The sequence below is a fragment of the Equus quagga genome, chromosome 16, assembly GCF_021613505.1.
Source record: "Equus quagga isolate Etosha38 chromosome 16, UCLA_HA_Equagga_1.0, whole genome shotgun sequence".
NCBI classification, from domain to species: domain Eukaryota; kingdom Metazoa; phylum Chordata; class Mammalia; order Perissodactyla; family Equidae; genus Equus; species Equus quagga.
In genome coordinates, this window is record NC_060282.1 from 39457090 (window position 1) to 39484124 (window position 27035).

At 39.3% G+C, this 27035-nt stretch overlaps 2 protein-coding genes across 5 annotated transcripts in view; one reads left to right on the plus strand and one right to left on the minus strand.

Annotated features, from left to right (window-relative positions):
* POP1 (POP1 homolog, ribonuclease P/MRP subunit) overlaps nt 1-17256 on the minus strand; it is a 34507-nt gene extending 17251 nt beyond the window's left edge. For 2 of the 4 annotated variants that reach the window (XM_046642636.1, XM_046642639.1), the window contains exons 1-11: nt 17151-17256; nt 14035-14178; nt 12250-12417; nt 10752-10927; nt 9272-9520; nt 4980-5067; nt 4352-4539; nt 2889-3145; nt 2680-2773; nt 2411-2458; nt 217-328 (exon numbers count right to left, since the gene is read on the minus strand). In XM_046642636.1, coding sequence (XP_046498592.1) covers nt 217-328; nt 2411-2458; nt 2680-2773; nt 2889-3145; nt 4352-4539; nt 4980-5067; nt 9272-9520; nt 10752-10927; nt 12250-12417; nt 14035-14176 — 1522 coding nt within the window. In that variant the 5' untranslated portion in view covers nt 14177-14178; nt 17151-17256. The remainder of the gene's footprint in view (nt 1-216; nt 329-2410; nt 2459-2679; nt 2774-2888; nt 3146-4351; nt 4540-4979; nt 5068-9271; nt 9521-10751; nt 10928-12249; nt 12418-14034; nt 14179-17150) is intronic. The other 2 variants (XM_046642637.1, XM_046642638.1) reach the window with 2 other exon arrangements.
* A 93-nt stretch (nt 17257-17349) lies between these two features.
* Nucleotides 17350-27035, plus strand: part of RIDA (reactive intermediate imine deaminase A homolog) — a 24293-nt gene continuing 14607 nt past the window's right edge. Inside the window, exons 1-2 of the mRNA XM_046642185.1 lie at nt 17350-17517; nt 24138-24243. Coding sequence (XP_046498141.1) covers nt 17453-17517; nt 24138-24243 — 171 coding nt within the window. The 5' untranslated portion in view covers nt 17350-17452. The remainder of the gene's footprint in view (nt 17518-24137; nt 24244-27035) is intronic.

The window sequence follows — 27035 nt, forward strand, 5'->3', positions numbered from 1 at the left end:
CTCACTTGTTTGTCGTTTCATTAACAAACTCAAACAGTATCACTCTATTTACTGAGTTCAGGCACCTCTCTTACTCGCTTTCTTGCTGTATTATAACAAACAGCTATAAGTTAAAAAGCACCACTACATGTAGGCAGCCCAAAGGAAAATGCTCTTCTAACCCACTTCCCAGTGCTCCCTTCTTCCCCAGCGCAACCCGGTATTCCCTCTGCATACCTCCCAACAGTTCAAAAATGGCTTCTTGTCTGTGATGAAGGGAAACGCTATCAGGATTCCTACAGGTTTCAACCCACCAGCAGTGAGGTGTTTTCTCTGTGTCCTCTCCCTCCTGAAAAATAACAACTCCTGCTCACCAGACAAATAATGAATCAGACTTAATAAGTTTGTTTTGGTTGCTATCGGCCCTCACCTTTTTTTCCTGTATGGGAATGAATGTTTTATGGAGGGAATCGGGGAAACTGCCACTGTATTTAACACAGTAATTAACACCAGACTAACTACTCTTCTGGTTAGAGGCAAGGACACAGCACTAGACCTCTCTCAGGATTTCAGAGACTACCTAACTACGCTACTTCACGCCTGCGTTCTCTCTCAAGCACAGTGGAACAAGACAGGCCTTGCTCTTTGCTCCTCTCCTACAGTCGCCAACTTTATTACCACCAATTTAAGCAATAAAACCTTCCTCACCAAAGAAAAACCAAACTAATACCTTTTGAAGAAATCTCGAGCTAAAGGATATATTACAACTATATTATACACCTGGAAACTTCAAATAAGACACATAAATACTTATATTTTTTTCCAGACAGAACTAGGAATTGAGCAAGGTTTCCAAAAGCACACCAAGTACCATGTGTTTGCCCACAAGGAGAACCTATAGCCATGATTCATACTGAAGTTCACTGAAACAGGACGTGCCCTTATGGATTCTAAAGAAGCAACCCGTAACACACGCGCCGTGTACCTCACAGAAACTCAGGCAGCAGAGCTTAGTAGTTTAAGTACAAGCTCTGGAACCAAACCTCCTGGGTTCAAATCCTCCCTCCCTCTGCAACTCATTAGCTAGGGTGAAGCACCTACTCTGCACCAGGCACTGTGTTAAGCACTGGGGACAAAGCAAAGAACAGGACTGCCCCTGCCCCTGCCAGCACGAAGCTCAACACAAGTGTCATAAAGACACAGAACAAATCTAGGGGCCAGCTCCGCTGCTGAGTGGTTAAAGTTCGGATCCCAGGCACAGACCTGCTCCACTCCTCAGCCGTGCTATGGAGGCATCCCACGTACAAAGCAGAGGAAGACTGGCACGAATGTTAGCTCAGGGCGAATCTTCCTCACCAAAAAATAATCATAATAATACTATAAAACAAATCTAGACATATAAATTGAGCAAGAGTACAAGATGCAATAAAAACAGCAGGAGGGCTGTAATTTAACTTTGGGGGATCAGGAAAGGATTCTAGTGGTAAAGGATATAAATGTTAAAGCCTGAAGAATGAAGAAGGTTTAGCCAAGCAAAGAGTGGTGGAGGCAGAATGTTCTGGCAGGCGGAGAAAAGCAGGTGTGAAGGCTTTAAGGCAGATGAGAACAGACATATTCTAGAAGCTGAAGGAAGGCCAATGCGGCAGAAGTGCAGGAGGTGCAGAGGGAGGAGGCAGGAAGGCACGAGATGACGCAGTCACGTTAAGGGCTTTGGATTTTATCTTAGATACAATGAGAAGCTATTCAAAAGCTTTTAATCAGGAAGTAACATGACATGAATAAACTGTTAAAAGATCATTCTGCCTCCTGGGTAGAGAACGGACTGAAAAGGTGGAACGAGGGAGGGAAGTCAGGAAGACAACAGGATTGAGACCAGCGTGGAAGCAGGGAAGAGAGAAGCAGCCTTTGTTTTTTAAAGTATCTTTCTTCTAAAAGCTCACAAGCTATTCAGATCTATCATCATATTTGACCACGTCAAATCTGTGAGAGGCACAGACACTAAAAGGTTAACTGCACTAATATAGGAAAACACCCCAAACCTGAACCCAGAGTGTCTAATTCCCAGTCTAGGCCCTACTATCTAGACTTGTGCTGTCAACATGGCAGCCATTAGGCACAGAGAGCTCTTTGAATTTAATTTTTAGTTAATTAAAATTAAATAACAGTACAAATTCAGCTCCTCAGTCACACTAGCCACATTCCAAGTGCTCAACAGCCACATGTGGCTAGTGGCTATAGTATGGGATAGCACAATGGAACACCATTCTCACAGAAAGTTCTACTGGACAGTGCTGCACCAGACATATTGCTCTCAAACTTTTTAGGCATCACAGATCATTAAAACTAGCCCCAGAAAATATGCCTCACACCTGCACAAACAAAAAAAAAATTGTAGACACTTTCAGGGATTTTAGGGGCTCTTGTTACCCACCGAAGGAGCAGAAGACAAGACCCTTCTACGAGACACTGCAAGAGTCATCTGTATTTAAATAAGAAAAAGTCAGTTTACTTGCTACATTCATTGAGATTACTTTCACTTCTAGAAGTGAAAGATGATAAAGTCTTTAATAATAAGCATAAGTAGGGAAATAAACATTTATAAGCCATGGTCCAAATGTTACCAAATTATATGTAAGGTTTCATAAATTTGTTGAGAAGAACATGACTAAAATAGAACATTACACTCATATTTTCTCTTACAGTGTGGACGGAAGCAGCTTTTAGTGCCTCAGTTAGGATGGAATGGGCAAGCGGACCAATGAGCCGGAATCTGTTCATCTCCATCGTCAAATCACTGAAAGAGAGAGAAGGTCTCAAAATGCAAACTTCCATTAAATACAATGTTTGTGCCACAGGCAAAAATAGAGCAAGACTTTACTGAAAGTGTTCAGAGCAAATTCAACCCGTACCTGATTATAATGCCGGTGGCTGGAGAGATCCAAGAATATGGCTGATATGGATCTCTAGTTCCATCACCAATAACTTTTTTAATTGGTTTACCATCTTCTCCATCATCTTTCCGTTTTCTTTTCTTGCCAATTTTCTCCTCAGGCAGTTCAGTTTGGCTTTTTTCTTGGGATGGTGACAGAACAGGGTCTTGGATGCAGACAGTTGGTTTGATGGGTTCCATACACTGGCACACTGCTTTTATTTCCTCTAAAATATCCTAAGGATATATTTAAACATTTTACTTTTACATTTTGAAATTTAAATACACTACAAATTTAAATTGGTTTAGTTTATGTTATTTTTTCTCCCTTTAAAAATTTACATTTTCATCCCTTCACAAATTAAAGTCATCAACATCAAAAAGCTTTTTTATTTTTTGAGTTTTTTTCACAGAAAAAGAAACTCCTAAATGTCAAAAATTAAGGAAAACAACATCACTACTCTGATCAAATTTTTCTAAAAAGTTGAAAGAGAAAATTTTATACCATACCATATACAAGCAGTGAATATGCTAAAAAGGGAAGGTAAGCTACATGCAGTATTAAAAAATCATCAGAATTACTCAAAACAACTTGTCATCAATTTCTCAAAAAATTAAAAATAGAAACACCATACTACCCAGCTACACCACTACTAGGTATTTATCCAAAGAACTTGAAATCAACAGTTCAAAGAGACTTATACACCCCTATTTTCATTGCAGCATTATTCACAATAGCCAAGATGTGGAAGCAACCCAAGTGCCCACTGACTAATGAATGATAAAGAAAATGTGTTATGTATATACAATGGAATACTACTCAGCCATAAAAAAGACACAATCTTCCCATTTGCAACAACATGGATGGACCTTGTTAAGTGAAATAAGCCAGAAAGAGAAAGACAAACAGCAAATGATTTTGCTCATATGTGGACGTTAAACAAACACATGGACGAAGAGAACAGATTAGTGGTTACCAGAGGGGAAGGGAATTGGGAGGTGGGCAAAAGGGGTAAAGGGGCACACACCTATGGTGATGGACAAATAATAATGTACAACTGAAATTTCACAATGTTATAAACTATTATGACCTCAATAAAAAATCAAAACAAAACAAAACAACTTCTCATCACCAACTAGGTTCTAACAGGCACCTAGATACCAATGAACCAATTCAGGCATGGCAGAAACATCAATCCAAATGCAACATTTGAAGCCATTTGCATAGTAAGATTGGTTTCCATCTCTACTTCTACTCATGGCTTACTAAAAAGTGAGAGGTCAAGATTTGCTTCATTTAATCTTCACACAGCTTTTCTTCCTATATTCAAATACCAAGATCAGTCCAACTTTTATACCATTTAAATTTCTACAGCATTGATGTCCAACAGTAATCAAGAATGCAGTAACAGAGTGATGGGGAAATAATCTCCAGGATTATACCTGTTTGAGAGTTGGATGAATCCAGATCCACAACTGCCTGCTCTCAGAAGTGTCACCAGAGGTCCTCTCAGACTTCCAAATAAATGTAACAGGCCCCAGCATCTCTCTAGGATATTTATTTGCCCGGTAAAGCAAGAGGCTACCTTGGCGCTTTCCAGACAAGCAGTGAACTGCTGCAAAAGTCAATCCTGACATAAACAGAAACAAAATTCCACAATTTCAAGTGTTGACGCTGCAGGATTACTTCCTGATGGCCATACTATTATTCACTGTCCATCTCCATGAAGGATAAGGTTTTGGTTTTGATGCCCGCTTAGATCAAAGCCTGGGACACAGTAAGTTCTCAATAAATATTTATTAAATGAACAATTTAATGAGTCCTGAGTTTCTTCCTGGCTAAATTCACTCCATTAGAATAATGGTTCTTTCACTTTACACTTGACAATGTGAGAAATGATTTAAAAGCCACCCAAAGCTTTCCATATATTAATATACTCATTGGGAACAAGAACTGTCTCACACATTTTTATATATATTTAAATTCCAAAATGCTTACAGCAGACACTTATCCATAAAATGAATAAATATACAAAGACTAAAAAAGGACTCAGCTTTGAAACAAGTTTACCTGTGTCTATGCTACACATTGGAGACAGTGCCTTTAGTATTTCTTCCTCTTTGCCCTTCAACTCCAAACAACAGTAGTAGGATAAATCCTGCACAGAGGGAGACACAATTAAATACTTAGGAATTTACATGGGGTAAAATTGCTAAGAAGGGTGCCAGCCCCATGGCTGAGTGGTTAAGTTTGTGCACTTTGCTGTGGCAGCTCAGGGTTTCACCAGTTTGGATCCTGGGTGTGGACACGGCACCACTTATCAGGCCACGCTGACGCGGCATCTCACACAGCACAGCCAGAAGGACCTGCAACTAGAATATACAACTATGTACTGGGGGGCTTTGGGGAGAAGAAAAATAAAAAGAAGATTGGCAACAGATGTTAGCTCAGAGGCCAATCTTTAGAGAATTTTTTTTTTTTTTTTTTTTTTTTTTTTAAGATTTTAATTTTTTCCTTTTTCTCCCCAAAGCCCCCCGGTACATAGTTGTATATTCTTGGTTGTGGGTCCTTCTAGTTGTGGCATGTGGGACGCTGCCTCAGCGTGGTTTGATGAGCAGTGCCATGTCCGCGCCCAGGATTCGAACCAACGAAACACTGGGCCGCCTGCAGCGGAGCGCGCGAACTTAACCACTCGGCCACGGGGCCAGCCCCTCAGAGGCCAATCTTTAAAAAAGAAAAATTGCTAAGAAGCCAAAAGCCACATCAGAAAAACCTCTAGAAGTTCAAGACACAGAACAAATTGCTAAAGCTATTATTTCATAAGTCAAAATCTGAAACCTGTCTACTCCTACTATATCAGCAAATATTCTTAAACCCATTTGAATAAAAACCAAAATGAACTTCCATTTAATATGTAGGTTACAGTGTCCTACTTTTTAGAAAAAAATATTTGTTTCACCTCATATTCATAGACAAGTTATAAGAAAGATATAAAAACTGCTGCCTCTAAGTAAAGGATTATTCCTCCCTAAAATCCCCCTAAAGTAATAAACCAGAGTCAAATTAGCAAGCAGTAATAAATTCTGCAAAATTATGCTAAGATTGTTCACTTTGGTCAGCTAATTCAGGATCTAAAGATAACTTAACACCGAGCCCAGAGATACATGTTGCAATTAATTTATTCTCTATTCCTCTCATGCTGTCTTGACTATGATATGCAACTTTGACTAAACAGTGTACAAGGAAGAATGAGAGTAATGACAGTAAGACCTTACCAATTTAAATAAGATGAAGAGAGATCAAACTGAGCTAGTAAAATCAATATGTTAAAGAACTACAATAACAGTCACTGTAGGGCTACTGTGCACCAGGCGCTGCGCTAACTCCTTGCACAGACTGTCATTTAATTCTCCCAACACCTGAAGAACCAGGTACTATTGTTATCTTATTTGACAGATGAGGACACGGAGACAGAGACTGTTACTCGAACAAAGCCATACAATCAGTAAGTGGAGAAGCCAAGTCAGGCTCACTCACCCCCAAACCAACCCCTCTGCCCCAGCACCTTTAAGCAATTTCAGTACACTCAGCAACTAAAAATTAAATGCAGATAATAGGTAAGCTTCTGACAAACTCCCATCAATCAATGCTATCACTCACACACAGAAACCTTCCCAGCAACAGTGATCTACCCTCAGCTGTCAGCTAGATGAACCTCACCCAAATTTATACAACTGGCTGAGAGAAAATAATGGTTAAGAGCGTGTAACTCTGGAGTCAGACTACCTGGGCTCAAATCTCAACTTCACCACTCTTTGGTTGTACGGCTGTGGGTAAATTACCTAACTTCTCCATACCTGAGTTCCTCATTCGTAAAATGGAAGTAACGGTAAAAACTTACCTCATAGTGTTGTAAGGATTAAATGAGTAAACATATGTAAAGTACTAAAACAGGCATAAATTAAGTACTCTAAATATTTGTTACTATTAGCTATTATTTTTATTACTTAGGGCTGATTAAATATAAAGAAAATATCTGATAGCCTCAGCAAAAATCTTGCCCAAAATGAGAATCAACTCTTAGGTCTGTCCTAAAATTTGAGAGATGGCAGAGTACAATGGAAAAAGCACAGGCCAGAAGAATCAGCTGCCCAGGTGCTACACAGGCCACCAACAAGCTGTGTGGCCCTGGGCAAGTCACTTCATCTCTCTGGATCCCAGTCTCCTCAAAGTAAAATGAAGAATTCAACTAGAATCTATGATTTCTGCAGCTGAGTCTTCAAATCAAAGGCTCTTAAAAGGTTCTTGTATTCACTTCACACCCATTACGACGGCTATTATCAAAAAAACCCCACAAAAAATAGAAAACAACAAGTGTTGGTGAGGACATGGAGAAACTGGAACGCTTGTGCATTGCTGGTGGGAATGTAAAATAGTGTGGCCTCTGTGGAAAACAGTATGGTGGTTGCTCAAAAACCTAAACATAGAATTAATACATGATCCAGCAATTCCACTTTTGGGTACACACCCAAAAGAACAGAAAACAAAGATTGAGGAAATATTTGTATATCCATCTTTTTTTTTTTTAAGATTTTATTTTTCCTTTTTCTCCCCAAAACCTCCTGGTACATAGTTGTGTATTTTTAGTTGTGGGTCCTTCCAGCTGTGGCATGTGGGATGCCACCTCACTGTGGCCTGACAAGCAGTGCCATGTCCCCACCCAGGATCCAACTGGCAAAACTCTGGGCCACCCAAGCAGAGTATAGAGCTTAACCACTCAGACACAGGGCCGGCCCCTGTATATCCATTTTCATAGCAGCACTATCAACAATAGCCAAAAGGTAGAAGCAGCTCAAGTGTCCATTGACAGATGAATGAATAAACAAAATGTGGTAAATATATACAATGAAATATCATTCAGCCTTAAAAATGAGGAAAATTCTGGGGCCAGCCTGGTAGCGCAGCAGTTAAGTTCACACGTTCCACTTTGGCAGCCCAGGGTTCGCCGTTTGGGATCCCAGGTGTGGACCTACGCACCGCTCATCAAGCCATGCTGTGGCAGGTGTCCCACATATAAAGCAGAGGAAGATGGGCACGGATGTTAGCTCAGGGCCAGTCTTCCTCTGCAAAAAAGAGGGGAATTCTGACTCACGATACAACATGGATGAACCCTGAAGACCTTATGCTTAGTGAAATAAGCCCGTCTGAAAAAGATAAACATTGCTTGATTCTGCTTTTATGAGGTACCTACAGTAGTGAACTTCATAAAGACAGAAAACAGAATGGTGGTTGCCTGGGGCTGGAGGGAAAGAGGAAAGGGGAGTTAGTGTTTAATGTGTGCAGAGTTTCAGTTCAGGGAGATGAAAAAGTTCTGGAGATGGATGGTGATGATAGCTGCACAACAATGTGCATACACTTAACGCCATAGAACTAGACCTCAAAAATGGTTAAAATGGTAAATTTCATGTTATGTATATTTTACCACAAATTTTTAAAAAGGTTCTTGTATTGATTATTCTGCTATATTGATCTGAAGAGGTATCAGAGGACACTAATACCAGTGGCTTTTGAAAGCTGGCCAAGGTCATCCTGTCATTGAAAGGTAGGCCCTCTGCAAAGATCAAATTTCTAACTATATACTAGAAGAGAGAGAAAGCAATTGAATTAGCAATTGGGGAGGCAGCCAGATAAAAATTATGAGGCTCTAAAACCAACTATCCTCTCAAAGAGTTTAAAACAAACTTCCTAGCATCCCACTGAATCAGGAATATCTAGAAGAGAATTTCGAACACTGCTCAGTGCACACAGATGGTTCTCAAATAGCTGTTGTTGATGAATGACTACCTAATGAACCAATGCGAAATAAATTTCAAACATAACCAACAAGACCCTGCATGATCTGCTTCCTCCTTACTTCTCCAGAACTAATCTCATCCTACTGTTAGCCTTGCTCTCACTCTCTTCATCTCTGTCACACAGAATTTATTTCAAGTCTTTGCTCTTACCTGGCTTCCTTCTGCCTCCCTCACTCTCCTATTTTCTTATCGCTTAGAGCTCAGCTCAAACATCACTTCCATGCGGAAGCTTCCCTGTTCCTCTGTTACTAACGCTCAAAGTACTGCATATTTTTCCCTTACAATTGTATATTCTGCTAATTATTTGATCAGTGTCAGTCTACCTTAATAACTTCAGGCTGGTTCACCCCCAGCATCTGGCAAAGTGCCTCATGCTCAGTAATCAATTTTAAAATGAATAATCTCATACACAGGGCTTTGGCACACCATGAACTATTCTAAAAGTCCATCTATATCAGAAAGGATCTAAACAAAAATTTAAAAAAAAAAACAATTGGAAAAGTATACCTGAAGGAGGCAACGGTTAGTCATGGCTCGATAGCAGGCTCTGTGGCTCTTGACGGTCGGCCTCTCCCCGAGGCAGTAGCCCCACTTCTTGATCATGTGAAACCGTTTGGCATGCCAGATGTGAGTTTCTAACCATATGTTCTTCTTTTGCCTACGGTTAAATTCTAGCACCCGGTTTATGTGACATCTTCGAGCTTTATGGCATTTATTTTTTGAATGTTCTTTTTTCTGATGCACTGCTTTCTCTGCCTATAGTTTCAAGAAGAAAGGCAGATCCTAGTTTGTAACCATCTCATAAGAAAGTTAAATGTTAGGAATTCAAACAACTAACCTTAGAGTTAGTGGAGTACCTTACATTAGTTACATTACATTACCTTACCCATTAGTTTGCTTAATTTTTTAACTTAGTGATTTCTGCAATGAAAACAGAGGAGGCAACAGAAAGTGAAGATTTAGAGACACGTAAACCTAAGAAGGAAGCACAATTCCATCCCTTACTAATTGGGCAAGCTTCCTGGACTATGAAGACTAGAATATCTATAAAATGTTCAACACAGTAATTCAAGCTTATTGTGCCTTTTAACACTACAGAGCAAGAGGGAATAAATCAAATGCTAGCTTTTTGTTGTTTTTTTAACCTCTAAGATTGTAACTAAAACCAAAACTTATGACCAAAAATATAAAAGTGGGGAAAACCTAGACATTTCCTGTCAGTTAGGTATTGGCAGACAAACGCTAAATGATACTACTGGGAAACAGATTTCAAATTAAATCTCGAAAGTACAAAATTCCTGTTTAGTTTTTACTCTTAATCTCTTCTACAGCCAAGCCAAACTTCGTGAAAAAACTCTTCTCCATTTGTTTGTGGGCCCCTTAGGGATAAGGACTCTACCTTGATGAAGTCCGACCCCACCACCAGTATGGTACCAGTACCTATAAGGCACTTGATAAAGAAATTCTGAATCAATTAGTAAAGACATGGAAGCTTAGACAACCTGAGAATGTCCAAGCTAAGAACTTTCGTAAAACCAAAAACACTTAGACTTGAACAAGTTCAAGTTCAATTAAATCCAAGTCCACGTTTTTAACTTTGAAAAAGTCAAAAGGCAAATACTAGGCGTTGCTACCTTTGTTAACCTTCCAACTCCAAGATGGCCACACCCCAACATGCAGAGCTACAACTGCTTATCTGTTAAGAGGGTCAGAATTTTATTTTAAATCTGGCAAGGAAACATCAACTATTTAACATCATTAAAAGACAGGGGCTCCACATGCTATATTTAAAAGCAGTGTAATATCCAACAGCCTGCTAATTTGGTGGGGAATGGATTGTGGAGGTGAAAGGGATAATGATTAAACCAAAAACATGCAAAGGAGCATTTTTTTTAGTTTTCATTTCAATAAATTCTATTAGGTTAATACTTCTCAATTTCTTTTAGGAACTACTAACCTAAACATTTACACTAAGGGAAATCTGTACCTCTTTCTGGGCAATCTCCTGTAACCGTCTAGGAAGGCGTTTGACATTGTGGCTCATGGCTCTTCGTCTCATGTGCCGTGGCAGAGTCTGGAAAACCAGTGAATTAGAAGACTTCTGGGTCACTGCTTTCAACATAGCACTGATTTCAGCAGCTCGGGCTTGAGCGAATGTAGAAGCTGTTGAAGGAAATAGCACCGTCATGAAAAACAAGTCTTAAACCAACATTTTTCCTGGTAGATTTCAGAAGGCAGACAGATTGGAAGTACATGAGCTTACGGTTCACCAACCACACTAACCCCTATTAGATTAACACCAATAGTAGTCATTTCTGTAGGATACAATTGTGAAACTATTCTTCAACTTTTACATATTTCAAATTTTCTGCAAGGATTCAGTTTTACTTTTCTAATCAGAAAAAAAGTTAAAAAATAAATTTGCAAAGAGTGTTTTAAAAGAGAGGGCTGGGGCCGGCCACGTAGCCGAATGGTTAAGTTCATGCACTCCACTTCGGTGGCCCAGGGTTTCGCCCGTTCAGATCCTGGGTGCAGACATGGCACCGCTCGTCAGGCCATGCTTAGGCAGCATCCCACATGCCACAACTAGAAGGACCCACAACTAAGAATATACAACTATGCACTGGGGGGCTTTGGGGAGAAGAAGAAGGAAAAAAGAGATGGGCAACAGATGTTACCTCAGCTGCCAATCTTTAAAAAAAAACAAAAAACCCCAGAGGGCTCCATGAACTATAATCACAACCATTTTAAGGTGCAATAATCACACAAAAAAACAAAGAAAAACAAAATTTAAACAATGGTTTTGACTCAAAGGGTTTTTTCTTAGTATTTTCTGCTTTTTGCAAATATGTAACTATAACTATTATTCATTTTCTTTATTGAAAAATAGACTTTCTTTTCTGAAGAGTAAACAGAGTACCAGGGAAATTTAAGTGAATTCCTCCAAGATGGCATAGAGACCAGAAGGTACCCTTAAGGTATGTACAAGGAACATAGGGTTCTGCAGCAGTGGGGGTGAGAGTGATGGGGGGGGCGATGGGAGATGAGGCTGCAAAGCGCCTGGAGACAGGTATTTAGAGGTCTTGGTTGCCCTTAGATACTCAGATTTAACAAACTGTTAAATTTGGTTGCATCTTTGAAGAATGCTATGTTGAGCAGTGTAGATGGCATTTTACATTTTTTAAAAGTGGGGTAAGGGGACAGGGAAGATTTTGAGGCAAAGAGGAAGAGTTCACAAATAAGGACTTACAAGAAGACAGGTAAGAGAAAGGAGAGAAACAGAAGAAGGGAGAGCAATCAGGCCCACGGAGGCTATGACCAAAGTCCAGCCTGGAGGCAAGAAGGGCCTGAAGTGGAAGGAGGGGACGAGAGGAGAGAGATAGAGAGGCAGGCCCGAGAGAGGACAGAGGGCTTTAGAAAGCTGCCTGCATTAGAAACAAAGAGCTCACAGTACAATCAAACATCACTTCTTTCCAAATACCTACCAGTTATATACTTGGGAATCTCCTGAGAAGTGCCCTCAGGGCCTGCTTTCCATCCTCCCTTTTTTTTAAACATTACTTTAGAGGAAGACTGCTCACTGACATCAGGCTCAGGTGGTGAATGTTGGGTCATTTTGGTTTGCCGCTGTCGTGAAGTTCCAGAATCAGGTTCTAGCATATTTTCAAAAAGAAAACAAAAAGAAATATGTCACTTTTATCAGGGCTAAGGATTACAGTGGAGAACAACATATGCTGGGTGGCAACACTGATCATGTTTTTAATCCTACAACCACGCTATAAGATGACTATTACTATCCTCTCTTTAAAGAGGAGTTAGGGAGGTGAATTAACTTGCCCAAGGTGACATGGCTAGTAGGCAGCACACTAGCCAATCATGTCAGTAGACACATGAAAGAACCTTGGATATAACTGATACAAGGGAGCTTTCTCCATATAAATAGTGCAACATGGATTTTTAAATCTAAGCTCCCTTCACTACTACGATCCACATGATTTTGCATGTTCAGTCTTTTATCGTAATTCTCTGGCACACTCAAGTTGGGAGGCTACGTTAAATTAAAGCAGGAAATAAAAGCAGAGTCTGCATACAAATGTCTGGGCATTGAAACCATTCTGACCTTAAGACAGCATCAAATCCCTGTCTGTGAATGGAGGGAGAGAGCAGTAGAGAATTTTATGGTGTTTCTGCTATAGTGTTCATTATTAAGCCCCTTTAATCATGAAACTTGTTACAAGGTTTGTCATTGTAAGGTTTAAACAAGATAATATATGTTAAGGTTATCACATGGCATGGGAGGATCAACTGTTGGATCTGAATGTAGATCTTTTGAATATGAATCTAAAACTTACTTAATCAGACCCACTGTACACTATTCTTTAAAGTGTGCCCCAAAAGTTCTTGGTCACCTGCTTGCTGTCTTCCCAAACTGGCACTTTCTATCACTGCCCAATGAACAACTATCACCTTCATATCACCTTTTAAGGTTCTAAAGCACACAAGTCAAATGAAGATATGATGACTGCACTGTACTTCTTTTTTGGAAATACAGAAGTGTAATTTAATTATAGCAGTTAAAGTAGATATAAAATATATCAGCTCTAAAATACATATAGCCAATTTTCATTATTCCCAATAGTTATGTTCTGTAAAGTCAGAGTGAACACTGAATTAGAAAATACTGAACCAGAATTCCTAGGGGAAATATGTACACACACACAGACACATATATACATATACACATACATATCTCACATAGATTATAATCTTAAATGGTAAAAACTGATCCTGGTAGATTCTATTTCTTTTATCTTACAAAGAGAAAATGAGGTTCAGAAGTGTTAAGGACCTGCCTGAGGCAGTCCCACAGTTGGAATTCAAACCCTGGTCGGAGCCATAGCTTCTTGCACTATGCTGCACTGCTCACTACGGTCTCCATCCTCTGGCCATCTCTGTATGAAAGCTGAAACAAGACGGCACCTGGGAACCTAAGCTAAGAACACCCACACGGGGCAACTCAAACTTTTTCCCACTTTTCCCACACCCATGAATGACCGTGAAAGTGCCGTGAAAATTAATTTTTGGGTTACAAATAAACTTTAGCAACTAGGTGAATTTGCAAATATAAAATTTTCAAATAATGAGGGTCAACTGTATCTGTACCTGTTTTTAATTCAGGTCATTTACTATTTAGATAATGACTATCAAAAGGAATTGACAAAAGAAACAGGATCCAAATGGGAGTGGAGAGAGTACCGTGTGTCTCTTACCATGTTTCTGAGCTTGGAAAGGTTTTCCACCTCCATTAGGGTGCTTTCCACCTCTATCAGCCACAAAGCCAGAAGACAAAGTCACATTAGTGGGCTGGTTTCTCATTTTCTTAGCATGCTTTCTTTCTTTTGCATTAGACATTTCTGGAAAGAAAGTAATAAATTTAGCACAGGGAAAGAGAACTTCCATTCAAAAATAAATTTAATAAGTATTCATGTGACTCAAAATTTAATCCTTCAATATAACAAATCTTCATTTATTACAGGTGAATTGACAGTATCAAAAGGTTATCATGATATTGCTCTGCAACAGGGATTCATAACAAGGGGGATCTCTGGAGGAGCCATGAATGGTATGAACACCAAAAACTTCATTCAATAGAAAAATATAATTCTATTGATGGAAGAGACCATATTAGTATATTCCAGTTTGCAATGCCAAATAATTAAATCATATACCAATGAGGACACTGCACAAAGTATGTTGAAAGAATGAAAAACAAGATATAAGATCCCTATGCCATGGTAAAAAAAATTAATTAAATTAGCTAAAACATTTGATTAAAAATTTTAGGTGAAACAAGAGCCACCTGAATCAATGAAATATAGAACACAGTATTCTGATATGATAATCTCTACAAACACTGAACATAAATTATTGATGTTTTCATTTCTATTAATGAGATGAGGCCATCTGAACTTTTAATTTATAACAACAAAAAGACTTCAATTTGAAGTAAGAAGGATAAAGGACAAAAACCTGGTGGAGTCTCATGGATTTACTCAGTAGTTCTCAACTCTCAAACTCAACATCTCTCTCTTTTTCTGAAGAGTTTGAAATACCTGTTTTCTATCTTGAAATGAAACTCATTAATAACATAACCTGGTAGACACATAGCTTTTACCAATACATGCCCTACAACATGTGCCCTAACTGTAATGGAAAGGAGAAGTAAAAAGCAATTCTACTAAAATAATATGTATATCATATGTGTAAATATTTCACCACAACCATACTAGATGACATCATGAAACGGCTATTTTGAACCCAGGGGATAATCACATCAACAGAGGCACCAGCACAGACATGACACAATCCATAGAGCTGGAGAAAGGTCCTGGAAGCCCCCATGCAACTGTCATTAACTCTTTCCTTGCTGACTGAAGGGAAATCCAAAGGGTCTTGCATGAAGGAGGCGATACTAGGAGGTAAGGAAGCTCAGAGTAGCAGAACCAAGCTGTTCTCAAAGCATTTCAATATTTTAGTGCTAGTCTTTACTTGTCCTTCTACAGAGAATTATCATGAATGCAACAGATACAAAGGCAAACGAATACAGGTCTGTCGTACTAATGCCTAATTATCCAGTTTAGTCAAATTTAACAAGCTTTTGGGTACCTACTATGTGTATAATACTCTTGGGATGTGTGTATACCAAATTAATACAAGAATGTGGCCTCGGGGCTGGCTCCATGGTGGAGTGGTTAAGTTCGCATGCTCCGCTGCGGGGGCCCAGGGTTCGGATCCTGGGCGTGGACATGGCATAGCTCATCAGGCCACGTTGAGGCGGCGTCCCACATCCCACAACTACAAGGACCTGCAACTAAGATATACAACTGTGTACAGGGGTGGTTTGGGGAAATAAAGCAGAAAAAAAAAAAAGATTGGCATCAGTTGTTAGTCCAGGTGCCAATCCTTTAAAAAAAAAAAAAAAAAAGAATGTGGCCTCTTTCCTTAAGGAATTTGGTCATCTTAGGCAGCTAACATTTATTGAGAACTTTATATGCCAGGCACTAGCCTACATGCCTTACTCATTTAATTCTCACAACCCTGTGAGGAAGCTACTAGTGCTCTCCTCATTTTATAAATGAAGAAACTGAAGCACAGAGAGGTAACATAACCTGCCCGAGGCCAGTAAGCTGTGACTGTGCTGGGATTCAAACCAGGCAGTCTGGCTCTATTCACTGTTTTTAAAACACAAAAGAATCTAATTCCCCAAGAATAAGACCACATATAATAAAATACTTAATTTTGCAGTACAGCACAATAGGAAACTGAATAAAGGAAAGAAAAAGTGTGAATCTGCAGAAAAAGTCAACAGGAAAATAGGATTTTAGTTAGTTGGAACTTGCAATAGGGAGGAAAGAGTATTCAGGAATCTACTGTGAATTCAGGAGTGAGTACTCTGGACAACTAGAGTGGGAAGAGAGTACAGGAGGATAAAACTGAGTAGGCAAGGGGAGGCCAGACTGGAAGGTCTTTTATTCCATGCTGAAAGCCCTAAACCCAGGAAAAAGCTCTAAAGATTCTTGAGCCAAAAGTAGAAAAGCCAAAATCTTAGCAGAATGTAGGACAAAATGAAGGGGAATAAAGAGGATTTTCTCGTATTACGTTTTAGAAGCAGGGTACAACAGGGATCTTACCTGTCTTTTTCAGTGTTGCATCTCCAGCACCTAGCAGCCTTGTACAAAGTAGGGGCTCAATATATACTTGTTAAAACGCACACGGGCACGTATAAATTGAAGGAGTGAAGCGGGCCTATTATGCATATTTACAGAATAAGAAATATTTAGCCAAGTACGACCTCTCCTGACACGGCATGACTGAATATCTGCCAAGAGACCAGCTCTGGGGCCATCTGCTGGACCAAGATCAATATCTTCCTTTTTGAAATCAGATCCCACTCACTCTGTTGAGACCGAAGGAGAACGAGTAGAGACCTTGTAAAGCTGGAGGAGCACTCAAGAGAAGAGAACATGGGAGGAGCGGGAAGGTGGACAATGCCCAGATCTCAGTGTGGTCCCCTGAATGACCCGTCTTATTCCTTTAGGGTGGCAAAAGAGGGGTGCAAGCCCATTCCCACGACGACCTCCGCCAGGCCAGACAATGCGAGAAAATGACAAATGCAGACGGCTCAAGCACAGGGCCGAAGGAGGTGCGAGGCCGGGAAGAGGGGTCCAGGCGTAAGCAGCAAGGGACGAAGAGGAGGTCAGCGGGTCTAAGGAAGAGAAGATGGAGCGAGGAGCCGGGCCAGAGAGCGGGTGCCGGGCTCGGGGCCGCCACACACACTCCCCTCAAACTCCAGGACCCTGGCGGACACCAGCCCCTCACTACCTACCTGCCAGACGCTCTGAGGGAGGAAGCCAGGGCTCCTCGGGTCAGAATGACAAGGCTCTGCGACAGTCCCCTCCGAAGGGATGTGCGCGGCAAGCAACCTGGAGGGCGCATGCGCCTGACCGACGGCTGCCTCCACGTGGCCCGGAGTCTGGCAGAAACTACACCTCCCAGAATGCCGAGCGAAACCACCGGGAGACGCGTTATTGCAGGGAGTCTGTACTGAGCTGTTTAGTCGCGAGAGACGGGAGTCGGGGTAGTGTACGGAGTTGTTCTCTCATAAGGATCTCGAGAAAAGGATTAGCCATGTCGTCCTTGATTAGAAAGGTGATCAGCACCGCGAAAGCCCCAGGGGCCATTGGTCCCTACAGGTAACAAGGCATGTGGGAACACGGACCGACTCCGGGCGTGCAGGGTCGGGGGTTTGGGACTGACCACTCCGGGTCAGAGCTGTGGTGGGCCTCGGGGTCATCGGCCAACTTCATCGACGCGCCAGGAAACTGCGTCCGGGAAAGGGAGCGCGCACCCGGAGACCCACGGCTAGTTAGGAGCCCCACTGCTCCCCGGGGAACTTTAACCCGAGCTGGGGCTGCCTCGCTTGGTAGCCCAGCCCACCATACGCTCCTTTCGGTTAGAAGCGGTCCATTTTTTGTTTGTGGACTTTTTTTTTTTTTGTAATAGCTTTATCCAGATATAATTCACATGCCCGTAAAATCCACCCCTTTAAAGTGTACAACTCAGTGATTTTTTTATTGTACTCGCAAAGTAGTACAGCCATCGCCACTATATAATCTCAGAAAATTGTCATCACCCCAAAAAGAAACCCTATACCCATTACTAGCCACTCTCCCTTCTGCTCTTCGCCCAGCTCCTGGTAGCCACTAGTTTACTTTCCGTCTCTATGGATTTGCCTGTTCTGGACATTTCCTTTAAATGGAATCCTACAGTATGTGGTCATTTGTGACTGACTTTTTTCACTTAGCATAATATTTGGTCCAACCCACTCCTTATTTAAAGGAGTAATCCCATCCACAGATGTGGGTGTCCTGGGGAGGGCTGAGTTCTTTTCACAGAAATACTTAGCAAATCCCCGCACATCTCAGAGAGACACTGGTTTTTACAGTAATGCATAGATGCCTTGTGATGTTTATGAATTCATTGCCCATGCTTACTTCCCACTAGTAAAATCAAATACAAATCACAACAAAGATCATATTCTAAGATTGCCTGACATGCTGTAGCTAAATATGTGTATACTGGTCAGAAAGTGTACCCTGTGTACATTTATTTCCACTTGTCAGAAGCCCTGTTAAATAGAAAGGTTAATTCCCTTTTTTGGCTTGAGGAATATTAGCCCTGAGCTAACATCTGTGCTGATCTTCCTCCACATTATGTGTGGGTTGCCGAGCAGCATGGCTGGCAAGTGGTATAGGTGGGCACCCTGGACCCAAACCCATGAACCAGGACCGCCAAAGCACATCTCCTCAAAACTTAACCAGCAGGCCACCGGGCCGGCTCCCCTAATTCTCTTTTTTTTTAAGTTTATTTTAAGATGTTGCCACTTTATTGGATCTTTTCATATGCACTCTTAGAGACTTTTTTTCTTAATATAATTTTTATTTTTAACTCTTCACTAAAGTATGCCCTGTAACCCTTTCTCCATTTTTCCTTTTTAAATGTATAGTTTATAGTGTCTGTTCACTGTTAAAATTAGAACTACAGCTAGAAACACTTCTACAGCTGACACACTTGGGCTATGACAGACATGCATTGAGTACCCTACTGTATGCTGCGTACTGCAGGGGATACAAAAATGTTTGAGAGCAGTCCAGTGTAAAAGACATTCACACATATGAGGGAAAGAAAAAGAAACATTTTAATTTAGTCCATGCTGTCTGGCAGGCACCATGAAAAGCACCTTCTTCTCTAAGTCCTATCCCTTTTACAAAAAGAAAACTGAAGCTCAAAGTGACCTTGTCCAAGGTCGGACAGTCTGTAAGTGACAGAGCTTTGTTTGAACAAGCCCTAGCTCCCCCTTCTATACAACACTGCCATGAGAAATAGCACTTATAAGTAACAGAACAGTAATTATTATAGTAGGGTTAAAAACTGCAGTGGGAGTGAGGGAGCATGGGGGAGGGGAAGTGGCAAAAGAGGAAAATGATGCTAACTTGGGGCAGAGGAAGAAAAAGATTTAGGAAGGCTCCTTGTGAGAGGTAGTGCTTGAGCTGGGTTTGAAAGTTGGGTTTGCCATTTATAGTACTGTTGTGAGGTTTGATGGGGTTTTTTCAGTGAGGAACATTGGGCCTGAGCTAACATCTGTTGCCAGTCTTCCTCTTTTTTGCTTGAGGAAGATCGTTGCTGAGCTAACACCTGTGCCAGTCTTCCTCTATTTTGTATTATGGGATGCTGCCACAGCATGGCTTGATGAGCTGGTGTGTAGGTCCACACCAGAATGTGGGCCACCAAACCCTGGGCCACAGAAGCAGAGCACACAATAGCACAAACTTAACCACTACGCCACCAGGTGGCCCCGGATTTTTAAATTACTTTGTTGAGGACTTCAACAGGAAGTCATGGAGTGAAGGGCATTCTAGGTGAAAGGAATGACGGGGCATAGAGGTGGAGGAACACATGGCATGAAGATTTTTTAGAGGCTGTTTTAGTAATCCACATACCACTTTTACTCTTCTTTTTCATTTGCCAAATCTTTGTACCACCTATCTGAACACTTTTCCTTGAGGTGGCTCACTTTTTTTTTTAACAGATTTAAAAAGGAAACTTTATAGCAGTGCTCTAAATAGAAAGCAACCCAATAGAAGGTAACAGTAAAAAAATAAATTAATTAAATAAAGTGTTATTAAATTCTACTAGATACTGTAGTTGGCTCAGAACCCAAAACCTGCTCTCTTTTTGTTGAAAGTGATAGGTTTCTTTAACTTGTTTTCTAAAAATGCTATTTTTTCTCCTTCATGTAATCAGAGGATTGAAGTCATAATTGCTAACGTTTATTGATGCTTACTCAGCTTGGGCACTGTTCTGGGTGCTTTATGTGCACGGTTACTATTATAGTCCCCATTTTTCAGATGAAGAAAATAATGTATGCAAGGTTAAATAATTTGCTCAATCACACCACTAAGAGCTGGTGTGATGGAATTTGAACTTAAGCAGTGAGCTCCAAAGCTCAATCTTAATCATTTAGTTTACTGTCCCCTGCACAGAAGAATTGAAAAAGAATTGAGAAGAGAATCATTTCCTTACTGTGATTCAATGTGTATTATCTACGCTTTGTGAAACACCAGTTGAGTGGAACTTTGAATTTTTGTTTTGCCTTTTGCTAAAAATTAACTTTTAGCAAGGTCTGGATTGGAATGGTTCCCAATGCTAGACTGAAGAGCGTAAACTTCGTTTGGTGTGCAGTGAGGGGCTATCAAATGCTTTTGAAGAGGAAGTGACATGATCAGATCTCTTTTAAGGAGAGAATTCTGATAGTAATTTGGAGAAGACATTAAGAATAGTTAAAGGAGTCTTACAGTAAAAGTAAAAATCAGTAATCTTTCCTCCTTCTGCCCTGATCCCTCTCCTTCAATGGCCCAGTGGTTTGCTTCAGAACGAAAGCGACCCTTAACAAAAACCAAAATCAAGTGACGGTAGAGCCTGGAGCCTACACCTTCTTGAGTGTGTACTTTGTCCAAGAAAGAAAGCATGGCAGTGATATCCCTAGCTGACTCGGAGGTGGGGGTCAGCTATCTTTATAAAGCTGCAAGCAAAAAAGGAGGGAATCATTATACAAATTTACCAGCATGACTTGAGAAAAGCCATCAACCAGCTTCTTTGTGTGGAGACTTTCTAGGACATTGTGCCTCTTGTGCTTTTTTGCATCCAAAAATGGCCACTAGAAATGGTGCTAATTTTCAGTATTTTATGTTTAAGAAAAAAACGCACTCCAGCTAACTAGTTATATCCTGATAAAGTTAATTGGACATGTTTTAAGAACCATTTGGAAACAACAATTTTTGTGCATGGAGTTTGTAGTGAGCATACTTTTTGAAAATGCTGAGTCTTCTCCAGGAAGAATTCAAATGTGTTGAACCTTCAGTCCCTGGCATTGGGATGGATGGGGTGTGGTTACTAAGTAACTAATCAGCTCAGCACATTTCAGAAATACTCAGGGACAGAACCTTGAGAGATTTCAACATCACATTACTATTGCATTGCTTTCTGATTTGCTAACACACCATCCAAATAGTCATAAAATTTTATAAATGAAATAAATAAAATGAAATGATAGTCCATTTGGCATAGATTATGATATGAGAATACTAGGATGCTTTTGAAAGTATTATTACACTTTGACCTGGAAATAGGAAATACACTTTAAAATTTTCTGGAGCCTAATGACTTGTCAATGGATATCAGGATTCTTATACTCAGGGTCAACTATCCAATTATTTTTATGAACAATCTCTTTACTGATCTATGAGGTAACTCACATAGCTCATACAGTCTCAAAGGTCTAGGGCTTACTTTTTAATTTTCTGAGAATAAATGAGTTCCTTTTTACTATTGTAAAGTTTTTGATCAGTGATAATGCATATGGGCTTAAACTATGATTCAAGCCTGGGGAGAGTTAAAGGTACTTTGCCAAGGGCCTAGGGTAGCCTGATTTTACACAGGACAGTTAATAGAAACAACGTTAGCTGATAATATTCAACCTAAGAAAAGCTTCCACACTAACAAACTCAATAGATCTGTTTGTGGGCCAGGGTGAAAGCCAGATAGTTGAGAAGAATTCCTAGACTTTCTAAATCTTGTTACCAAGTTTAAATCTACCTTCTTCGGCTCTCCAAAGCCCATACTAGGAGCCACACTATAAACCTTTGCGGTTCAGAAGAAAGAAAGGCTTAGTTACTTGCCCAGGGAAGCCGATGTATTTGTGCGTGATGGTTTTCGGTGTAGTTTGTTTACAATAGCAAAATATTGGAATCTATGGTCACTAAAGTACGCCCATACAGTGAAATACTATGCAGCTGTTAAAAGAATAAGGCAGCATTCTACAAATAGTTATGGAAAGATCATGATATACTGTTGAGTGAAAAAAGCAAAGTATTGAAGAGTGTTTAATATACTGTATGTTGTGTAAACAGGGGGAGAAAATTTATGTTTGTTTTTCTTCACATATTTCTTCACATATATAAAGTTTCCAAAGAAACTTGGGAAGACTATATAAAGAAGAGCAATGATTCTCTGTAGGGCTGGGATCTGAGCAGATGGAGGATAAGGATAGAAGGGAGACTTTTCATTGTGAAGCTTTGTATATTTTCTGGGTTTTTGAACTATATGAATGTTCTCTTATTCAAAAAATGATGAAGAAAGATGATAAATTTTATATTTAAAATTATAAACTGAAAAGATATGGTCAAGAAAATCGGGAAACTTCATAAAGTAAAAGATAGGAAAGTTTGGAGCATGTTGGAAACAAAATAGAGAGAACTAGAAGATCAGAAATGAAAATATCCTGTTTCTAAATGAGCATAGAAATGGTAAAACAAATTTTACTTCTAAATTTAAAGTGATATTAAGGTTTCTTTATCAATGTTTTTTAAATGGGATACTTAATGCCATGGAACTAAAAATGGTTAAAATGGTAAATTTTATGTTATATATATTTTACTGCAATGAAAAAGAAACAGAGACTTTCTTTATCGAAAAACTAATAAATTTCCTTTTAAGTGATTTGTTTGACTCTTTTCAGGGCTCACTGTAGCTTATTTTTTTTCCTTTTGTCCTTATCCTTATTTTATGATTTTATCTTAGCCTGATTTTATCCTTATTCTGAAATTTAGCATCCTCATTACAGAAAAATTCAGTTTGGCAAGTAAACACTCTGCAGAAGTGAAGTGTACCCTCACAGATAGATCCTTAATTTACCCTTCAACAAGCAGTGGTTAATCTTGTCTGAGAATAATTACTTATTTTCTTAGAGTGCTCTTGGCATTGCATTTTTTTGTTTTACAGCTTTTTTGAGGTATAAGGTACATATAAAATCCACCCATTTTAAGTGTAGCGTTCCATGAGTTTTCAGTAAATGTATATAGAGTCACGCATCTACTACCACAGCCAAATTTTAGAACAATTCCATCACCCCCCAAAATGTCCCTCATACCCATTTGTGGTCTATCCCCACCCCTACCCCTGGCCTCAGGGAGCTACTAATCTACTTTCTGCTGCTATTATTTTGTGTTTCCAAGAATTTCATCTAAGTGGAATCAATTAATATGTAGTTTTTAGTTGGCTCTATTAGTGGGTGGTTTTATTCGTTGTTTTTTTGTTTTTCTTTCTTGCTATTATGAATAATGCTGTTATGAACATTCATGTATAGTCTTTGGACGTATGTTTTCATTTCCTTTGATTAGTTGCCTGAGAAAGAAATTGCTGGGTTGTATGTTTAAATTTTTAAGAAACTGCCAACCTGTTTTCCAGAGTGGCTGTACTATTTTGCATTTCCACCAACGATGTATGAGGGTTCCAGTTGCTCCACATCCTCACCAGTACTTGTCAGTGATGTGTTATTGTGTATAGTGGTATCTTATTGTGGTTTTGGTTTTGCATCTCTCTAATGACTAATAGTGTGGAGCATCTTTCATGTACTCCTTAGCTCTTCATTTGTGAAGTATTTGTTCAAATCATTTGTCAATTTATTATTGAATTGTCTTCATATTATTGAGTTATAAGTTCTTTATATATTCTAGATACAAGTCCGTTGTTAGATATATATTTTGCAAATATTTTCTCCCAATCTGTGACTTGCATTTTTATTTTCTTAAAGATGTCTTTCAATAAGCAAAAGTTTTTAATTTTAATGAAGTCTAATTATCAATTTTTTTATTTTACATTTTGTGCTTTGTGTCCTAGCAAAGAAATATTTTAGCATTGAATTTTATGTTTATATTTATATTTTTTATATACACTGGATTTCTATTCATTGCAGTCAAGCCGTGTTAGTGGACAAGACTGTTTACATTTCAGGACAGATAGGCATGGACCCTTCAAGTGGACAGCTTGTGCCAGGAGGGGTGGCAGAAGAAGCTAAACAAGTAAGTCATTTTCCACATTTGATGTTCTCTTGTCTACTATTTTCAACATTGAGGAGTATTAAGAATCCACTTTGCTGTTTTATTTTATACAGATTACCAGATAAATGCTTTTTTAAGTGACTTACTGCTTGATTTAAGACAGTGTTATGTCTTAAAAGTTGGAAATCTAATGAATCATTTGACAACCAAACAAAAAGATTCCACCTTTCCAAGGTGACTTTAAACTTGAATTATTGGATAGTAACTGAACTTATTGTGGTAATCATTTTCACAGTATATACATACATCAAATCATTATGTTATACACCTAAAAGCAATACAGTGTTATATGTCGATTATATCTCAATAAAACTGGAGGGGGGAAATTCTAAATTATTGAAATCAGATTACATCTTGCCACTTTGACATGGATTGGGAAATTTTCTTATCAGGGCAACTGACCTGCAGAAAGAAAAATTAAAAACACACTACCATAGAAGTAAACGTCAACATTTCTTGGCAAGAGAGAAATATCAAATACTACCATGTATGTTCATTTAAATAAGAATGGGGAATACAATTCTAACCCAATAAATAGAATTAAATTATGTTGTAATGCATTCACTGAGTCATTTGTAAAAAAAAAGATAGAAAACAACCTTAGTGTCCATCCATGAGGAACTAGTTACATAAATCATGCTAGATCCATACAACTAAATTAATATGGAAAGATCTCCAAGATAAATTGTTACATGATAAAATAAAACCAAGATGCAGAACAGCATGCATAATTGCTACCATCTGTGTATGTGTGTGTGTCTCAGGATATATACATTTATGCTGGTACAAGCATTGACTGTCTCTGGAAGGATATACAAGAAACTAGAAACAGTGGTTACCTCTGATGTAGGAAACTGAGGAGAAGGGGAGTAAGGGGTTGGAGACATCGTTTAACTGTTTATGCTTTTTTACACCTTTTGAATTTGTTTGCCATATTCATGTATTACCTGTTTAGAAAGTTATTTATTTATTTATTTATTTTATTAATGTTATGATAGATTACAACCTTGTGAGATTTCAGTTGTACATTATTGTTAGTCATGTTGTGGGTACACCACTTCCCCCTTTGTGCCGTCCCCCTACCCCCCCTTTTCCCTGGTAACCAACGATCAGACCTCCTTGTCAATATATTAACTTCCACCTATGAGTGGAGTCATATAGAGTTCGTCTTTCTCTGACTGGCTTATTTCGCTTAACATAATACCCTTGAGGTCCATCCACGTTGCTGCAAATGGGCCAATTTTGTCTTTTTTTATGGCTGAGTAGTATTCCATTGTGTATATATACCATATCTTCTTTATCCAATCATCAGTTTCTGGGCATGTAGGTTGGTTCCACGTCTTGGCTATTGTAAATAATGCTGCGATGAACATAGGGGTGCAAGGGACTCTTGGGATTTCTGATATCAGGTTCTTAGGATAGATACCCAGTAATGGGATGGCTGGGTCATAGGGTATTTCTATTTTTAACTTTTTGAGAAATCTCCATACTGTTTTCCATAGTGGCTGTACCAGTTTGCATTCCCACCAACAGTGTATGAGGGTTCCTTTTTCTCCACAACCTCTCCAACATTTGTCGCTCTTGGTTTTGGATGTTTTTGCCAATCTAACAGGTGTAAGGTGATATCTTACTGTAGTTTTGATTTGCATTTCCCTAATGATTAGCGATGATGAACATCTTTTCATGTGTCTATTGGCCATATTTATATCTTCTTTTGAGAAATGTCTGTTCGTGTCCTCTGCCCATTTTTTGATCGGGTTGTTTGTTTTTTTGTTGTTAAGCCGTGTGAGTTCTTTGTATATTATGGAGATTAACCCTTTGTCAGATAAGTGGCTTGTAAATATTTTTTCCCAATTAGTGAGCTGTTTTTTTGTTTCAATCCTGTTTTCCCTTGCTTTGAAGAAGCTCTTTAGTCTGATGAAGTCCCATTTGTTTATTCTTTCTATTGTTTCTCTGAACTGAGGAGTTATAGTGTCCGAAAAGATTCTTTTGAAACTGATGTCAAAGAGTGTACTGCCTATATTCTCTTCTAGAAGACTTATTGTTTCAGGCCTAATCTTTAGGTCTTTGATCCATTTTGAGTTTATTTTGGTGTGTGGTGAAAAAGAATGGTCAATTTTCAATCTTTTGCATGTGGCTGTCCAGTTTTCCCAGCACCATTTGTTGAAGAGACTTTCTTTTCTCCATTGTAGGCCCTCTGCTCCTTTGTCGAAGATTAGCTGTCCATAGATGTGTGGTTTTATCTCTGGGCTTTCAATTCTGTTCCATTGATCTGTGGACCTGTTTTTGTACCAGTACCATGCTGTTTTGATCACTGTAGCTTTGTAGTATGTTTTGAAATCGGGGATTGTGATTCCACCGGCTTTGTTCTTCTTGCTCAGGATTGCTTTAGCAATTCGCGGTCTTTTGTTGCCCCATATGAATTTTAGGATTCTTTGTTCAATTTCTGTGAAGAATGTTCTTGGGATTCTGATTGGGATAGCATTGAATCTGTAGATTGCTTTAGGTAGTATGGACATTATAACTATGTTTATTCTTCCAATCCATGTGCATGGAATGTCTTTCCATCTCTTTATGTCGTCGTCAATTTCTTTCAAGAAAGTCTTGTAGTTTTCATTGTATAGATCCTTCACTTCCTTGGTTAAGTTTATCCCAAGGTATTTTATTCTTTTTGTTGCGATTGTGAATGGGGTTGAGTTCTTGAGTTCTTTTTCTGTTAGTTCATTGTTAGTGTATAGAAATGCTACTGATTT